Genomic DNA, 16,768 nt, shown 5'->3' on the forward strand with positions numbered 1-16,768 from the left:
GAATGGTTCCTTATTGGTAAAAATGGCAATGTTCCTAATATAGTCCCTCTCTCATAGGGTTATTGACAAGATTAAATAAAATACTGTATGTAAAACATTACAATGCTCAGCACATAGTTGGCTCAATATAAGCATTTGCTTTAACAATGATGATGAAGGTACACTATAAATAGTAACATAATTACATAATAAAATAAACCTGATTTTTACCGATGAGTATGACAAGTCCATTTTCACACTTTCTGAATTCTGAGAGTCTATGTATTTCTGTAACTTTTTAATCTGGTCTTCTTTTTCTCTAAGTAGATCTACTTTTGAACTTAGTTCATTCTAAAAGAAATCAAAGGAGAGTAGAACAATTTAATTGGATTTGAATTCTAGGGGATTACAAGGAACTTATTAACAGTTCAAATTGGTAAACAGTAAAATTCAAAAAGTTGACACTTAAGAAATATAATTTATTTTCTGAAATCATAAATCATATTCAATTATGTATGATTTGTTTTATAGTTCTAGGCCCTTATTAGTAGAAATATGAACATAAATGCTCACCTCAAGGTCTTGATTATATACTTCTGCATGTTTAACTAAATTCTTTAAGTTCGAAATTTCATGAATTAGTTGCATCTGTAAGAGCATGTGAACAGGCAACAGAGCAAACCAATAGTTAATAAAGCAAAAAAAAAAAAAAAAATTGAATCACTGCTTCAGAATCACCCAACAAGTAAGAAGAGACTGAGAGATAACTGTTCAAGCTAATGTAACAGAGCATCTCATTATTTAAAAGTACCAAAAAAAGTCCCAAATCAAACCCCAAGACCAATCAACCAAAAAAGCAAGCAAACAAGAAAAAGAAACTTATTTGGGCATGACCCAAATAACAGGTTTGTCCTCTGTTAATAAAGCTATAACTTCAAAAGCAAATTAGCATGCACCACTTGGAGGAAATAAAGTAGTAATCAAACTTTACAAAAACATGCTTCTATTAGGCTTTTGTTTTGGGTTTTGGGTAAGTACAGAAATGTATTTATCCTAAAAGATTTCTTTTCTTCTCATAAATTATCTATTTGGTTTTACACTGGCATACTTTTCAATGAGTTGTGATTTGAAATTTAGGTTTGGATTATAGAAGTTTCATGAAGCCTTTACAATATTATTATTATTCACCAAAGCTATAGAGATTTGCTTGGAATTATCAACTGTTACTTTGATGGTTTATAGGAAATATTGGAAAGTTAATGTTTTTGCTTTATATTGTTCAACTGTCTAAAGTATAAATACTTAAAGATGTATTTCTCTTAAAGTTTCCTTTCTATCAAAACATTTGTAGCATTAACTATTTGAGTACTGGCAATTTGTGCTAAAAAAGGTAAAATAAAATTTTTTTTTTGTATTTAATTCAGTCCTAGTTTTAGATTTCAGACTACTGCTAGTTATTTTAGATTAGCACCAATCGATAGAAATATAATGCGATCTCTCTCTCCCAATTTTTTTTGGGGGAGGCAACATTTGTAATTAATTTTTCTAGTAGCCACATTAAAAAGAAGTAAAAAGAAACAAGTAGAATTAATTTTAATATATTTTATCTAGCTGAATATATCCAAAATATTATTATAATTTCTTCCTGTAATCAATAATAAAAATTAAGAAAGTATTTTAAATTCTCTTTTTTATGCTTAAGTCAATTCAGACTAACCCCATTTCAAGTGATTAATTGCTACATATAAGTAGTGGCTACTATCTTTTTCAGCAAATTTTTAGACATCTGTATTGGTTAAAGTTTAAATTGGCTCTATCTGTTACCTTTTCTTCCACTTCTAACTTTTGCATTAGAAAATCACATTTACTTATACAGAACTAAATAATCAATCATAAACTTTTAAAGCATTCAGCAAGAATAATTCTCCTACTTTTATTTGAAACAACACTTTATTTTAAGTACTGGAAACAGGAAAAGATTATGGGACTTTTGTAATGATCTGAGTGTAACCACTATTTGATGTATTGTTTAATGAGCACAAAGAGAAAATGTACAGTATGATCAAAAGATCATCCATTGTTACATACAAAATAGTATAGATTTCAACTGCAATTTGCAGCAGGTGAAATGAAATTTAACTTCTTAAGACAAAAATCTCCAAGTTGTGAAAATTATAAAATTAAAGAGATCAAGTTAAAATAGGTAGAGGGTTGAAGTTTCTCTTGTTCTCTGAGTATGATGATACTTGACCTTGTTTATTCCGCCCTCTAAAATTACTGTTTAAACACCGTATATTATATTCTCACTTGAAAATTATCCACAACTTTGATGATTTTTGATGAAACCCTTAGGCAAACCAGGGCACATATCTTCAGGCCATCATATGACTTTCATTCCCCTTTTGTTAAACTTTCCTCCCAAATGTACATTTTGAAACATGTTTTACTGTATGCACATAGACTTATGTTTTTAGTTTAACATGCAATGGATGTCGTAAAACAATCTTCAAGCAGAGTAAGCCTTTGGTATGTAATATTTTAGATTATCTTATGGACCAAAAATTTCAATTTGTGTTTGAGTAAAACTGAAGAGAATTGTATTATTTTCCCCCTGATGGTGGTTAAAAAGAAAAAATGAAAATCAGATGTGAGTTTTAAGACATAGATTCTGTGTTACTTTGTAATCATGTATGCCCAAAGTTAATTTTGTCATGTTATTTGCACCTGATCTAACCTGAAGCATGGAGTAAGCATTATATACATGAAGTAAGCCCTGAGATGCAATGGCGTGCTCAAGAACTTGCCGATAATAGACACCAGGCTTGAATCTGTGAGCTATTTAAGCAGCAAACTGGGGCTTAAAACCAGGTAGTTTGGCTCTTAACCATGACACTAGATCATACCCCTTTATTTATTTTTTTTTAATATATTTTATTGATTTTTTATAGAGAGGAAGGGAGAGGGATAGAGTCAGAAACATTGATGAGAGAGAAACATCGATCAGCTGCCTCCTGCACGCCCCCCACTGGGGATGTGCCCGCAACCAAGGCACATGCCCCTGAACAGAATCGAACCTGGGACCCTTCAGTCTGCAGGTCGACGCTCTATCCACTGAGCCAAACCGGTCAGGGCGATCATACCCCTTTAAATAAAATTGGTTTTATTGATTGAAGCCCAATATTCTTTTCATGACATTTTGCATTATGTTATATGCAAATTTTAAAATAAATTAAATGGAACTGTGAACTTACTGACTTTTGCCTCCCAGGATATAATGTCTGTAAAATGCAGGAGTCACTTAAATTTTAGGTAGAATGGAAATAATAGTTTTGGTACAGAATTCTTTTTGCTTTTAAAAAGGTAGAGGTTGAGAAACTAATCAATGATACTGAGGGAAAAGGACTGTGCCCCTTTGAGCTATTCATATAGAAATCTGAGAAGTATCTGCAAATTAACTCATCTTTTAACTATACTAAAACACTGGCTCTTATTTTTGGAGGTATTTGTGGATCGCTTCACAAGTCTGATACCAGCAAGGGATTTCTGTTCCATAAAAATAAATATGTATTCAAAAGTTCTGCAAGAGAATTCACAGTTTCTATGAACTGTAAAGGACTATCTGCACTAAGAAATTTATTGAATCTTTAGGACAATTTAAGTTCCCCAAGTTTCATGGTTTCTGGGTTAGGTTCTCTTAACATGTAGCCTAATATTATATACTTAGAACATTTAAGTGATCTATTTTATTTCTAATATTTCCATTAAAACTATTTAGTATTAGTTTCACAATAACTTTCTTATATGGAAAAAGAAAAGTGCAAAATTAGCATCCCCAGCTTTCTAATAATGTTGTTTAGGAATACACTTTCAATGGAAAAATTCCATTAATATGTAGTATCTATACATAAAGCATTCAGCTAGATATTAAAATTTCTTCAATACAAATCCATCAATAGACAGATTAACTAAACTTTCCCAAAGATGTTTTTAATTCCTTCTTCCTCTTGAGCATAGGAACAGGTGAAATAAATATGATTTAACTATTTTAAAAACAGTAAATGAATTATTTCTTAAATTCTCTAATTGTGTATGCATAAGGAAAATGGCTGGATCCTCAATCTCAACCTTACAAATAAATATCTTTAAGAAAATGATATTTCTTACAAAAGAAATATCATTGTTTTAGTTTAGTGTTGTTTTGTAACCTTACCTCTTGATCTTTTTCTGCTTTTCTTTCTAGAGCCTCAAATTCATCCAAATCATTCTTTTCTTTTAATTTCAATTCCATTTCTTCATTTTCTTTTCTTAGTTTTTCATAGTCCAATACCAGATTATCATAATCAGCACGAAGTGAATTCAACTCACTTTCTAAGTTTTCCTGTGGTAAACAAAACCAGATTTTCAAGCTGGAGAGAATTCAGATTATATGTTTGTTTACTTAACTAAACATTTGGATTAGTCACATAAATTTAACCTTGAATGATTTGGTAATTTAAGCCATTCTCTTTTTCAATATCATCCTAATGTTTTAGCTTGATCCATAGCAAAATAAAGGATTTGCATTTTGGTAAATGAGTTAACTTAGAATACACGACTACTTTGAAAGGGGTAGAATAAAAAAAAAAAAAAGACCATATAATCAAATGCTCTGCCTGTGCCTGTCTGGAAAAGTTCATCAGGAGTAGGAGATAGGGAGCATAATGGAAAATCCATCAGCTTTATTCCTAAGGAGCTTAAGGATCTGTGATAAAATGTTTCCATTGAAAGTGGCAAAAACCTAGCAGCGGTTAGAGTTTTAGAGATCAATAAGTAATACCTCTGTTTCACTCCTAATTCAAATCCATCTGAAAAATAAAATAAAATTCATAACCGCTGCTAGGTTTTTGCCATCCTCAACAGAGACCTGCTTCTGTTTTCTATACTTTTATGATAAAGAGATAAACTTTATCATACAAATCCATCAATGGGCAGATTAACTAAACCTTCCCAAAGATGTTTTTAATTCCTTCTTCCTCATGAGAATAAGCACAGGTGAAACAAATATGAGTGAAAAAAAAACAACAACAATCCACAATCAATAAAAACCAAAAACTAAGACCAAGGATTTTATAAAATCAACAAGCTCCTGGGGTATGCTTTAGGGACACAGAAGCACTTTACCAATAATACTTAACTAATTATAATAACTAATTTATGACTAATTACAGTGGTTAGCTAATAATAACTCCCAAGAAGGTTCCAATTTTATTCCAAAATTAACATGAAATTACTTTAACAAATACATATACAGAAATATATCTATTTCTTTGAACATAGAAGCTGGGGAAGTAAACATGGAATCTACATTTACTAAGGTATTCACTACAGGAGTCCTTATTCCTAAAGTTGTGATAAGACCAGATATAATGCAGTTACTTTTATTTTTTATTATTATTTGGCAACATTACCCCTCCCTGATGTATTATTGTACTATAGGCCTGAGAATTTTGACACTTTTAATATCAGCCTTTTTTTTTTAACCCTTAGGTGATTTTCCAAGGCAAAAATAGAAGAAAATAAATCAAAGATACCAAAATCTGCTGGTAATGGCCTGAAAATTTTACTACCATACACTCATTTTATAAAGTTTTTAGCTTCCTTCTGGATGGCACAATTATCAGTTGGGAGTCTAATGAGTGAAGAAGACTTAATTAGAACCAACACTGTTACTGAACTTAAGTCAGAGCCATAATGTGCTATAACAACAGTAAACACCAATAACAAATGACTTTAAAGAGTAAAAGTATAATGTTCCGTAAAATACATTCAAGTTACCTGACTTAGTAGCTTTGTTGCTGGATTCCACTCTATATCTGTTACTGTATCAAGGGTGTTACTGAAAACATCAGCCTCTGAACAGACAGCTGTTAATTAGGGGAAAAGAAACTTATACATAAATATGCTGGTAAGTTTCCTAAAACTCAAAGTATAGATTATTAAAAGAATTCTGATCAGATGTAATAAGCTCAAATTAGCTATTATGTGTTCATAGCATGACTGCCAAGAATACATTAAAAACAGATGTGATTGTATATATTATTTTGTGAATTGAGATCACTGGCTAGAATATAATCATAAAATATAGGCACCTTAACACAATACAGGTAAAAAGAACAAATTCTGAATTTGCGATTTGATAACTGTTAAGCAGTTTTTTAAACGCCCCTAAAAATATTTCAAGTGTTAGGCATAACTTTGAAAATTTTGTGTAAATTCCACCTTTTTAAAATTAGCAACATTTAAGGCAGATGTCATATGAATAGTAATTTAATTGGATAAAGATTAGAACAAAAACAATAAAAATATTTGTCTTATGGAGTCTAATGACAGTGCATCATTTTAAAGAGATCTGGAAATAGAAAACATCTTACTATACACATTAACTGAGATATAATAAGTAAAGTCTCCCATCATAGGAATAGTTTTTTAAAAAAGCACTCACATTCATCAATTTCTCCTACTGAAGTTACATCACTCCTTTGTCTTTTTGTTGTATTTACTGGCATATTAAACTCATTCACATAGTTTAAGTCCTTCATTTTGTTAATTTTGCCAGGGCACCAAGTGACTCTTCGTTTTATTTTTGCCTAAAAAGGAAAAAAAATGAAAATGACCTCCCCCAGATAATAAAACAGGGAACTAGTTTCCATTTTTAAGAATGATTGGCTTGGTAGAATTCTTATCAAGCCTAGTTTAAGATCTTAACAGCCTAAGGACATACTGAGATAAGAAAACATACTCAAACTTTTCAAATCAATGTGTAACCCCATCATAAATTGGATGAAACTACTTAAATTTTTTTAAAAAATTGGAATCCTTACTTATAACTTTCTCCGGGACTTAATTGAAAGAAATTGGGTAACACATAATCCTTAAAGTAATCTGTGTTATGCAGAAGAGACGACTATGGCTGCCACCACCATAGCTACCACAAAAAGCACCTTTGGAAACCCAACTTGAAGTGGGAAGAAGCAGACAGGTGGCCCATTTGAATTTCCTCTCACAGGGCCCTTCACAATGTCAATTATCTTCCAAGTTGCAAACTAATGCCTCCACCTGTGCCCTGGTCTCATTTGTTCTTTTCTCTCGTGCTACTCTGCCCCCTTAATGACCTGTTCATTTGTCATTTTCACTAGGCTCCTTTCTCTCAGCTTTACAAATGCACAAGCCTCTGTTTGCTTTTGATTAAAACAAAAAACAAACAAAATCTTGATTCTTTACTCTCCTTAGCTACCATTTTCTTTCTGTTTCTACACCATCTTCCTCATTCCTTCAAAGACACCTGCCTCCTGGTTCTTAACCCACTCAGCTAGCTGTCCTCACCACTCACTCCACTTTGCTGGTTTCTTTTCTGTCTGTGGTCTTCCATATTTCATAGCTACCATTCTTCTCTTATCCCTTTACTAGTACAAGCATTATCTCATCTTATTTGATCCTCTCAACAATCCTCTATTACCACATCCATTGTATAAAGAAGATGAGGGTCCAAAAAGTTTGGAGAAGTTGTGTACAATCTTACACCCAATTGGTGGCTGAGCCCATGCCTGTAACTTCAGAGCCTATCCACTAACCACTCCATTGCATGGCCTCTCAAGATTTTCTGTATAATATAGATATTTGTATAAATAAATATATATAAATATATAAATATCAACACTAATAAAAGAGAAAAATGGTAATTGGCGTACGAGCTACCCTTTTCATTGGCTAATCAGGGCTATATGCAAATTAACTGCCAACTAAGATTGGCAGTTAACTGCCAACAAGATGGCGGTTAATTTGCATATGTAGGCACAATGCAGGGAGGCGAAAGGGAAAGCAGGAAGAAGCCCCCTGCCACTGACAGTGATCGGAAACCCAGGGGGGAGCTAAGAGCTGGGGGGCAGGGCAAAGGCGGCCCTGGGGCCGCCTTTGCCCTGCCCCCCAGTCATGATCGGAGAATCAGGTGCCTTTTCCGCCCTGGCCAGTGATAGCAGGAAGTAGGGGTGCAGCCAGCGATGGGAGCTGGGCACAGTGGAAGCTGGCAGTCCCGGGAGCTAGGGGTCCCTTGCCTGGGCCTAAAGCAAAGCCCACGATCGTGGGGCCGCTGCAGCTGCAGGTCCCCGCTGCCCGGGCCGGACGCCTAGGCCAGAGGCGTCAGACCTGGGCAAGGGGCCGATCCTGCGATTGGAGGGTGATGGGGGTCAACGCCTAAGGGCTCCCAGTATGTGAGAGGGGGCAGGCTGGGCTGAGGGACACCACCCCCCCCCCCACCCAGTGCACGAATTTCGTGCACCGGGCCCCTAGTATAAATATATGTATATATATCTGCATGCTTTCATGCTCCTACCACACAATATCTTTTTGCTTAAAATAGACAGTCCTTTCCACAGCCTGCTCTGCAAAAGCTCAGTCATAAAAATCCTTCACTTCAATGACTTTCAGCTCAAATCCATTTGCTCCCAAACCCACTCTTGAGCTTGCCATTATCTGAAACTCATAAACCTAGACCTCCTACTCTATCTAAAGTTCCTATCCTTCCACCTCATTGATTCAGTCAATCCCATTTTGGCTATCAAGCATAAGAGGGAGCTCTATTCCCTTGATCCACTACTTTCTTCTTGCCAGCTCCCTCTTGGTTCTTATCTCATCATCTTACATTCCATAGATGATCACTTCAATCGTGTTTTCGGGTCAACAGCCTCAAATTATTTGACCCATTCTCTGTTCCTTACACCTAGTCCAATCTGGTGAACACTCAAATGAATTACACTACCTCCTCCGCCTTTATCAGTCTCCCGAACACTGTCAGAGCCACACAACCAAAAGTCTGGCTGCCAACATCATCTGGGTCTTTAATGCTGCCTGGCCACACTCCTCTCCACGTGGGCTTTCTTTTCCATTCCTTACAAAGGCTAAACTGTTCCAAACCCTTAGCATGTCTACAAACTTGTGTCTTTACCATCTCCTGCCACCACAGCATAAAAATAAACCTCCTATTTCACAAAGAAAATATAAGCCTAAATTTATGAAAGCATTACTTGCACTGAAGCCTATTCCTTCCTCTGTCCTTGTTATAATTAACAGGTGTTTCTCCCTCTAAGTCCAGACCTTCTGCTGTATTTAAAATCCCATCCCTTTGGGCCATCTCAACCCACTGCAAGGTGGCTTTCACTCCCAACACATAATACAAATTGTTTTTGCAAATGAGCTTCTTGTTTCTAAATCCCAATTTTTTTTGGTCTACATGTATCTTATTTAACTTCTCAGTAGAATGTGACACACTGCCTCTCTGGAAGAGTCTCTTCTCTCATGACCACATTCACTTGTTTCCTTAACTATACAGCTTAACCCTAAGCTCATTATGGATTCTTCTTCTCTGCCTTTACCAACTTTATACCTATAAAGTTGCTGTTTCTTGGGGTTTTGTCTTTGGCCCTCTGTTCTTTTCATTCTCAACATGCTCCCAAAGCAAGCTCATCCATTCACAAGACTTTAATTTGAATCGATCTGTAATGTTTATGTCCAAATAGCTATCTCCATCTCAGATCTTTCACTTGATTTTCATACACTTGCATTTTCAACTACCTGACACCTTTAACTGGTGATGTCTCAAATCCAAACACTGAGCAGCGTCACTGCTCTATATTCCTTGACCCTTAACGCAACGAGTACTGCTACCAGCTACCCAGTAAGCCTAGCAATGCTTGCAAGTCATTCTGGAAACCTCTTTCTTCCTTTCCCTGCCTCCCACATCTAAACAATCACAAACTCCTGTTGAGTCTCCCTCCCAAATAGCTCTTCAGTTTATCCAATATTAGAGCCACCATCCTTGTAGAGGCCCAATCAATCTGATGTGCACACCAGCTCTACACCTTTTTAAAATGCAATTCCGATCATGTTACTTACAAGGCTTTGTTCATGTCCTTAGCATAACGTAATGTTTAAAACTTTCAATGTGGTTTTAAATGCCCCTGCCACCAGAACATTTTAAGTCCAAGAAACATGTTTTTTCACAACTTCTGTACATGCAGATGTCTTCCTGAACCACTCATCTCTACACCTTTCATTGGGCTATTTCCTACTCATCACTCTCAATACATAGTTCCTGAAGTCTTCTATATACTTAGCATGGTAATTTGAATATAACGTATATTAATAATAACCTTAATAGCAAATCTTTATTGAGGATTTGCTGTATGGAATATTAAGCACATTCTATAATACTTCTCACATCAATCCTATAAGGTGGGGATCAGGCTGTCTCAGATTAGGAAAATGCAGCAAAATTTATCTATAATAATAAAAGCATAATATGCTAGTTAGGACAGATGTCCTTCCGGATGAAGCCGGGGCTATGAAGAAAGCCTGGGTCCCGGGTGCCAGAGGGAAGCTGGCGCTGGCAGCCGGGGAAGGAAGGCCTACTCTTGCACGAATTTCTAGCATTTAAGAAATTGCTTGCCCTGACCGGTTTGGCTCGGTGGATAGAGCGTCAGCCTGCGGACTGAAAGGTCCCAGGTTTGATTCCGGTCAAGGGCATGTACCTTGGTTGCAGGCACACCCCCAGTAGGGAGTGTGCAAGAGGCGGCGGATTGATGTTCCTCTCTCATCGATGTTTCTAACTCTCTATCCCTCTCCCTTCCTCTCTGTAAAAAAATCAATAAAATATATTTTATATATATATTAAAAAAAAGAAAAAAAGAAAAAAGAAATTGCTTAAGGTCCAGAGTTAGGGACTGACAGAACTGGGATTCAAATCCAGACAGTTCAGCTCCAGAGGTCATTCTCTTAACTATTACATAACCAGACCCCAAAAATATCTGTTGGACAAAAGATATCCAACTATTCTAGTATAAACAAAAAGAACACATACTGGAAGTCAGAATTCTGATCACTATGTTAACTTATATTCTAGTTCAATTTCCCTGAGATGAATATTTGTTTAAAGAGAAAATATTCCCACTCTAGATGTCTGTGGCTCCCAATCACTTAATCAATTTCATAAGAAGCACATTTCAAATCCATTCCTTGATTATATACCAGACTTCTTGATTGCTATCTCTGCATGTGGGAATCAGGAATGTGTATAGGCAAATACACAAAAAGTTCCGAGTTTCTTGAATATACAGTATCAAAGGATAAGGAATACATAACTAGAGAATAAACATATAGGAATGCCAATTCTATTCTCTACATACTAAGTTTAAGCTGTCAACATTTACACTTTTACCTTTAATTCCTGTTGTGATGTGAGGGAAGAAGAGGTCACCAGCATTCGTGTTAAGTTTTGAATTTTCTCAATCTGCACTTTTTGAAGCAGATCTTTTTCTTCCAAAAGTTGGGCCAATTGGTCTTTTTCCATTGCCTGGGCCCGAGTCTCTGTAGAAACCTATAGAATACAATATTCGGTTATATTAATGAATATGGCTAGGCTTTAGAACCTTGAAAAGTAACCTAAAAGAATATAAATTTTTGTGAACCATGAACATTTTAATGTTATTAAACTAAAATATCCTACCTACAGAACACCAATATGCAGTTACAAGTTTCTCAATCTTATAATAAAATCAGTAAAATATACAGTTCTTCTCATGTCCATACTCCATATGCCATGTATAAGATTATAACAATGCTGTTAGAGAAATTCTATTTAAACAAAAAATAAATAAAAGGGAGGGTGAGAGAGAAACATTGATTAGAAACATCTACAGCCACCTCCTACTGGGGATCAAACTGGCAACCTGGGCATATGCCCTGACCAGAGTTGAACCATGACCTCTTGGTTTATAGGTCGATGCTCAACCACTGAGCCACTGGCTGGGCTAGAGCAATTCTATTAATTGCCTGAAAATATATAAATAACAGGCAGAGAAGTCAGAAAAGTAGAGACCTGAATACCTACAGCAAAAGAAGAGATGTTCTTTTAAGACTACCATATGGTATCTTAGAGTTCATCTTTTAAAAGATCACCGGGGACCATAATGATTAGAACAAATAAATTACAACGACAAGTGATTATGCTATTTTATTAGATTGACTAGAGGCCTGGCACATGGATTCGTGCACCAGTGGGTCCCTCGGCCTGGCCTACAGGGATTGGGCTGAAACTGGCAGTCCAATATCCCCCAAGGGGTCCCTGATTGCGAGAGGGTGCAACCCAGGCTTAGGGACCCCACTGGTGCATGAATCTGTGCACCGGGCCTCTAGTATGCATATAAGATCTTTGGTTATTCTCTTCCCGCCCTCTCCCCTTCCCCCATTTCCTCCGAGATTCATCAGTCTGTTCCATGTTTCCATGCCTGGGGTTTCCGTTTGTGTTGAGCATCTTCCCCCTGGTGGTCAATGCGCATCAGAGCTACCTGCCAGTCAGCCGGTCGCCTAGGTCTGTGGTCGGCAAACCGCGCCTCGCTAGCCACATGTGGCTCTTTGGCCCCTTGAGTGTGGCTCTTCCACAAAATACCACGTGCAGGTGCACACGTATAGTGTGATTGAAACTTCGTGGCCCATGCGCAGAAGTTGATATTTTGTGGGAGAGCCAGTATTTTGTGGAAGAGCCACACTCAAGGGCCCAAAGAGCCGCATGTGGCTCGTGAGCCGCAGTTTGCCAAGCCGCAGTTTGCCGACCACTGGCCTAGGCTTTTATATATATATATAGATATAGATACTGCAGGGTTAGAAGAGGAATTCAAGATAACATGAAACTAGAAAGTAGTTTTACATAACCATACATGGTCTTTCTTTTTAACCCACTTCCCTATATTTGTGACAATTTTTAAAGAGTATCTACTTGGCCTGCCTGGTGTGGGTCAGTGGTTGAGCACTGACCTATGAACCAGAAAGCTTCAGTTCAATTCCTGATCAAGGCACATGCCCAGGTTGCAGGCTTGATCCCCAGTAGGGGGCATGGAGAAGGCAGCTGATCAATGATTCTCTTTCATCATTGACGTTTCTATCTCTCCTTTTCCCTTCCTCTCTGAAATCATAAAAATATATATTTTTCAAAAAGTATTTACGTGGCCCATTTCAAAATCCCAAATTTTGCCCTTTGGAAATGAAAAATGAAATCGAAAATAATTGCAAGAAACCAAATATTTCAGTTTATAGTGAATTAAACTAAAACTTTTGCGTTGATTTCTTCTTAGTTAAAAACTGTTTTAAAGTTAGGTCACCTGACACAGATATTGATGATTTAAGAGCCTTTCTGAGCATTTAGGCAGATTTCAATTCTATTTCTGTCCCATTATTTACTGAAATACATGGTTCATACATACCTCCTCTAACTGTTTTTTAAGATCCATTATTTCTTTTCTATATCTTTTCAGGAGTGCTTCATCACTTGATACCTCATTTACATAAGGAGTATTCTTCATATATTTAGCAGTACTGGCAAACTGGAAAAAAAATATGAGTGTTCAGTACTTGACACTAAAACAATTATTTTAGTCAACATTTAGGTTTCTTGTAGTTAAGTTCTTTAGAGAAAAAAAATCAATGCTCTTTCAGGGTGGCATAATACTTTTCAACACAAAGAACATTCTGTGTGCTGTAATAATTTCTGTAACCTGCCCTGGCACTGAAATATCTTCAAGGAGAGTCAAGTGTTTTAAAAATAGATGGTCACAGAAAACCTACAAACACTGGCTTACTAGAATCCCATCTACCCTTCAAAATCCAGTGCAAATCGCTCCCTCTACCTGAAGCTTTGCTTCAGGTCAAAAGCAGCTGTCCTTCCTTTGAATTCTATCCTACTTACTAGCCACGAAACTATTAATCCAAGGCAATTATGTTGGAAGACAGTCTAATCTTCCCCATAAGACTATAAATTCTGTGAAGCCAGGGACTCTATCTTCTATCTTTGTTTTGCTGACAGTATCATGATCCAGTGCTCAATAGCTCTTTAAAGCAATGTTTCCTAAAGTACGATTATCAAAAGTAACTTTAAGTGAAGATGACCATTAAATCACTGAACTCTTCATTGAAAAAGCTATCCTATTGAAATTTCTCATTTTTCCTTTAACTTACATTCCCAACCCTCCCCGGCTCCCCCACAAACAAAAACAAACCCAAAATAGAAAGAGCAGGCTTTAAGCTCAGAGTCAAGGCATGCAGCAATTAGCTAGCAGGAATTTAAGAATTATTGTTATAAAGACAAACACTTTTTTGAAACAACTTCCACTTGTTGCAAGTGATACTAATTTTCATTTATGGGACTGATAAAAAGTGTCCTTCTATAATAAATTAAGTAAAAAAGTGAGTTATTTAAATAAAAATATCATGTTAATTTCAGTAAACGTGTTAGATGTGGCAAAAATTGTGGAGATGAGATATGAATGACTGACGTCTAAGAAAATTAAAAAATTCTATTTAGTAGACAGCACATTAATTTTATCAGGTATGTTATGTCAATAGAAAAAAGAAAACACAGCTAGCCTGGCTGCAGTTGCTCAGTGGTTGGAGCATCAGCCCACACAAAGGGTTACAGGTTTGATTCCTGGTTGAGGTGTGCACAGGAGGCAACCAATTGATGCATCTCTCTCACATTGATGTTTCTCTCTCTTATCTTCCTCCTTCCCTTCCACTCTCTCTTAAAAAAAAAAATTATGAAAAATGAACAAAAACAAAAAACCCAAAAAACCTACAGCTAAGCTTAGTAGGTATTTTTTCTTCTTTAAGATGATCCCCCCCCCCCCCGGGCCCCCCACCAATTAAGCTGAGATAAAAAAAACCAAACTCACCTGGAGAGTACTAAGAGTTTCATCAAAAGACACTGGAGTAATTGTGCAGATAATACGTGTTTTGGCATTTCCTCCCAAAGAATTCTGGAGAATTCGTGTTAATTTGCTATCTCGATAATTTATGAAACCCCTAGGTGAGAAATGAGTTTGGGAAGAAAAAGAGTAAGAATTTTTATATAACAAAAATGGATACTTGATTAATGCAGAACTTTAGCTACAACTTTAAAAAATAAATTCTTTTCTGCCCTGGCCGGCTTGGCTCAGTGGATAGAGCGTCAGCCTGTGGACTGAGGGATCCCGGGTTCGATTCCGGCTAAGGGCACATGCCTGGGTTGCGGGCTCCATCCCCAGTCGGGGGGTGTGCAGGAGGCAGCCAATCAATGATTCTCTCTCATCATTGATGTTTCTATCTCTCTCTCCTTCTCCCTTCCTCTCTGAAATCAATAAAGAAATATATTAAAAAAATAAAATAAAAATCAATCAATCAATCAATAAATTCTTTTCAGATTAAAGAGGGCAGGTAAAATTAACTGACTCAAAATCTATACTAATAAAAGGGTAATATGCTAATTAGACCAGATGTCTTCCAGACAACCTTCTGGATGTCCTTCCGGACAAAGCCATGGTGGCGGGGCTGAGGCAGAGGTGGTTAGGGGCCATCAGGCTGGCAGGGGAGAGCAGTTAGGGCAGTGGTCGGAAAACTGCGGCTCTTTGGTCCCTTAAGTGTGGCTCTTCCACAAAATACCACGTGCGGGCACGCATGTACAGTGCGATTGAAACTTCGTGGCCCATGAGCAGAAGTCGGTATTTTGTGGAAGAGCCACACTCAAGGGGCCAAAGAACCGCATGTGGCTCGTGAGCCGCAGTTTGCCGACCACTGAGTTAGGGTGATCAGGCCGGCAGGGGAGAAAAGGGGGATCAGGCCGGCAGGCATGTGAGCGGTCCCGGATTTCGAGAGGGATGTCTGGCAGTTGAACAACCCCGGAGGGGTCCCAGATTGGAGAGGGTGCAGGCCAGGCTGAGGGGACGCCCCCCCCCCCCCCCGCACGAATTTCGTGCATTGGACCTCTAGTATTTAAAATAAGTTAATTAGCTGGTCATAGTCATAGATATAAGAAGTCATGCATGCTCACAGAATCACACAAGCTTTTGAATACATGAAAGAAATTAGCACTTTGTCACTGAACTATAATAATTTTCAACCTCATGAAAAATGTAAGCATTAACAGGTAAATCACCGTGGGATAATCTTACCCAACTTGTCCATCACTAAGTTTCTTGATCACTTGTCCCAAAATAAATAAACTTCGATTTATATTACAGCCTTCCTTAAGTCTCACACCTGCATTGATTAAACAAATATGAAAACTAAAATTGATTTCTATACTACATGATGAACTTATTTACCAGTAAGTTATAAGACAAATTAGAAATAAAAGGGTCAGATGCTAATGTCTATGCTTTGCACTAGATCTGAGCCCACCTTTTATACCACTGGTAGAAGGAGCCCTCTCCCTATTCCTCCCACCTAAAGAATGAATCAGCAAAGCTGTCACCTGAGAGAACTAGCAAAAGGAAAATGACTAAGAATCAGAAGGAGGAAAAGCCCATTTCCCAAAAGAGCCTCTGACTCCTCAGTTCAAATCTATTTTTTTCAAACCTCACAAGCAACTATAGACATACAATCAAGTTAGTTCCTATAGGCTCACAACCAAAAATGTTTTCATTTTAAAATTGTTAATATGCTCAAATGACTCAAACATTAAAAAAAAAGTACATTGAAAAAACTCTCTCACTTTTATGCTTCATTCAACCTATTCCTGTTTCTATTCCAGCAAACCATTTATTAGTTTATTTTTCTAGAGATTTTTATAAATACAAGTCCATACAAATTAATTTCTCCCCTTTCTTTTTTACACTAATAATAGTATATTAAGTACACTACTTTCGCACTTTGCTTTTTTTTTCATTTGGCAGCTGTTATTTCAGGTGCATTATTCAGCTATGACTGTAATATTGCTGCTTAACAAGCCAGC

General features: G+C 36.8%; 1 protein-coding gene across 5 annotated transcripts in view; it reads right to left on the minus strand.

Moving 5' to 3' along the window:
* Positions 1-16,768, minus strand: part of LOC132214337 (centromere-associated protein E-like) — a 64,457-nt gene that overhangs the window by 34,385 nt on the left and 13,304 nt on the right. For 4 of the 5 annotated variants that reach the window (XM_059661420.1, XM_059661399.1, XM_059661387.1 and 1 more), the window contains exons 10-18: positions 15,987-16,074; positions 14,733-14,862; positions 13,269-13,388; positions 11,228-11,386; positions 6,461-6,605; positions 5,794-5,882; positions 4,190-4,357; positions 553-627; positions 211-330 (exon numbers count right to left, since the gene is read on the minus strand). In XM_059661420.1, the coding sequence (XP_059517403.1) occupies positions 211-330; positions 553-627; positions 4,190-4,357; positions 5,794-5,882; positions 6,461-6,605; positions 11,228-11,386; positions 13,269-13,388; positions 14,733-14,862; positions 15,987-16,074 (1,094 nt within the window). The remainder of the gene's footprint in view (positions 1-210; positions 331-552; positions 628-4,189; positions 4,358-5,793; positions 5,883-6,460; positions 6,606-11,227; positions 11,387-13,268; positions 13,389-14,732; positions 14,863-15,986; positions 16,075-16,768) is intronic. The other variant, XM_059661409.1, reaches the window with a different exon arrangement.

This window comes from Myotis daubentonii, chromosome 1 (genome assembly GCF_963259705.1).
Source record: "Myotis daubentonii chromosome 1, mMyoDau2.1, whole genome shotgun sequence".
NCBI classification, from domain to species: Eukaryota; Metazoa; Chordata; class Mammalia; order Chiroptera; family Vespertilionidae; genus Myotis; species Myotis daubentonii.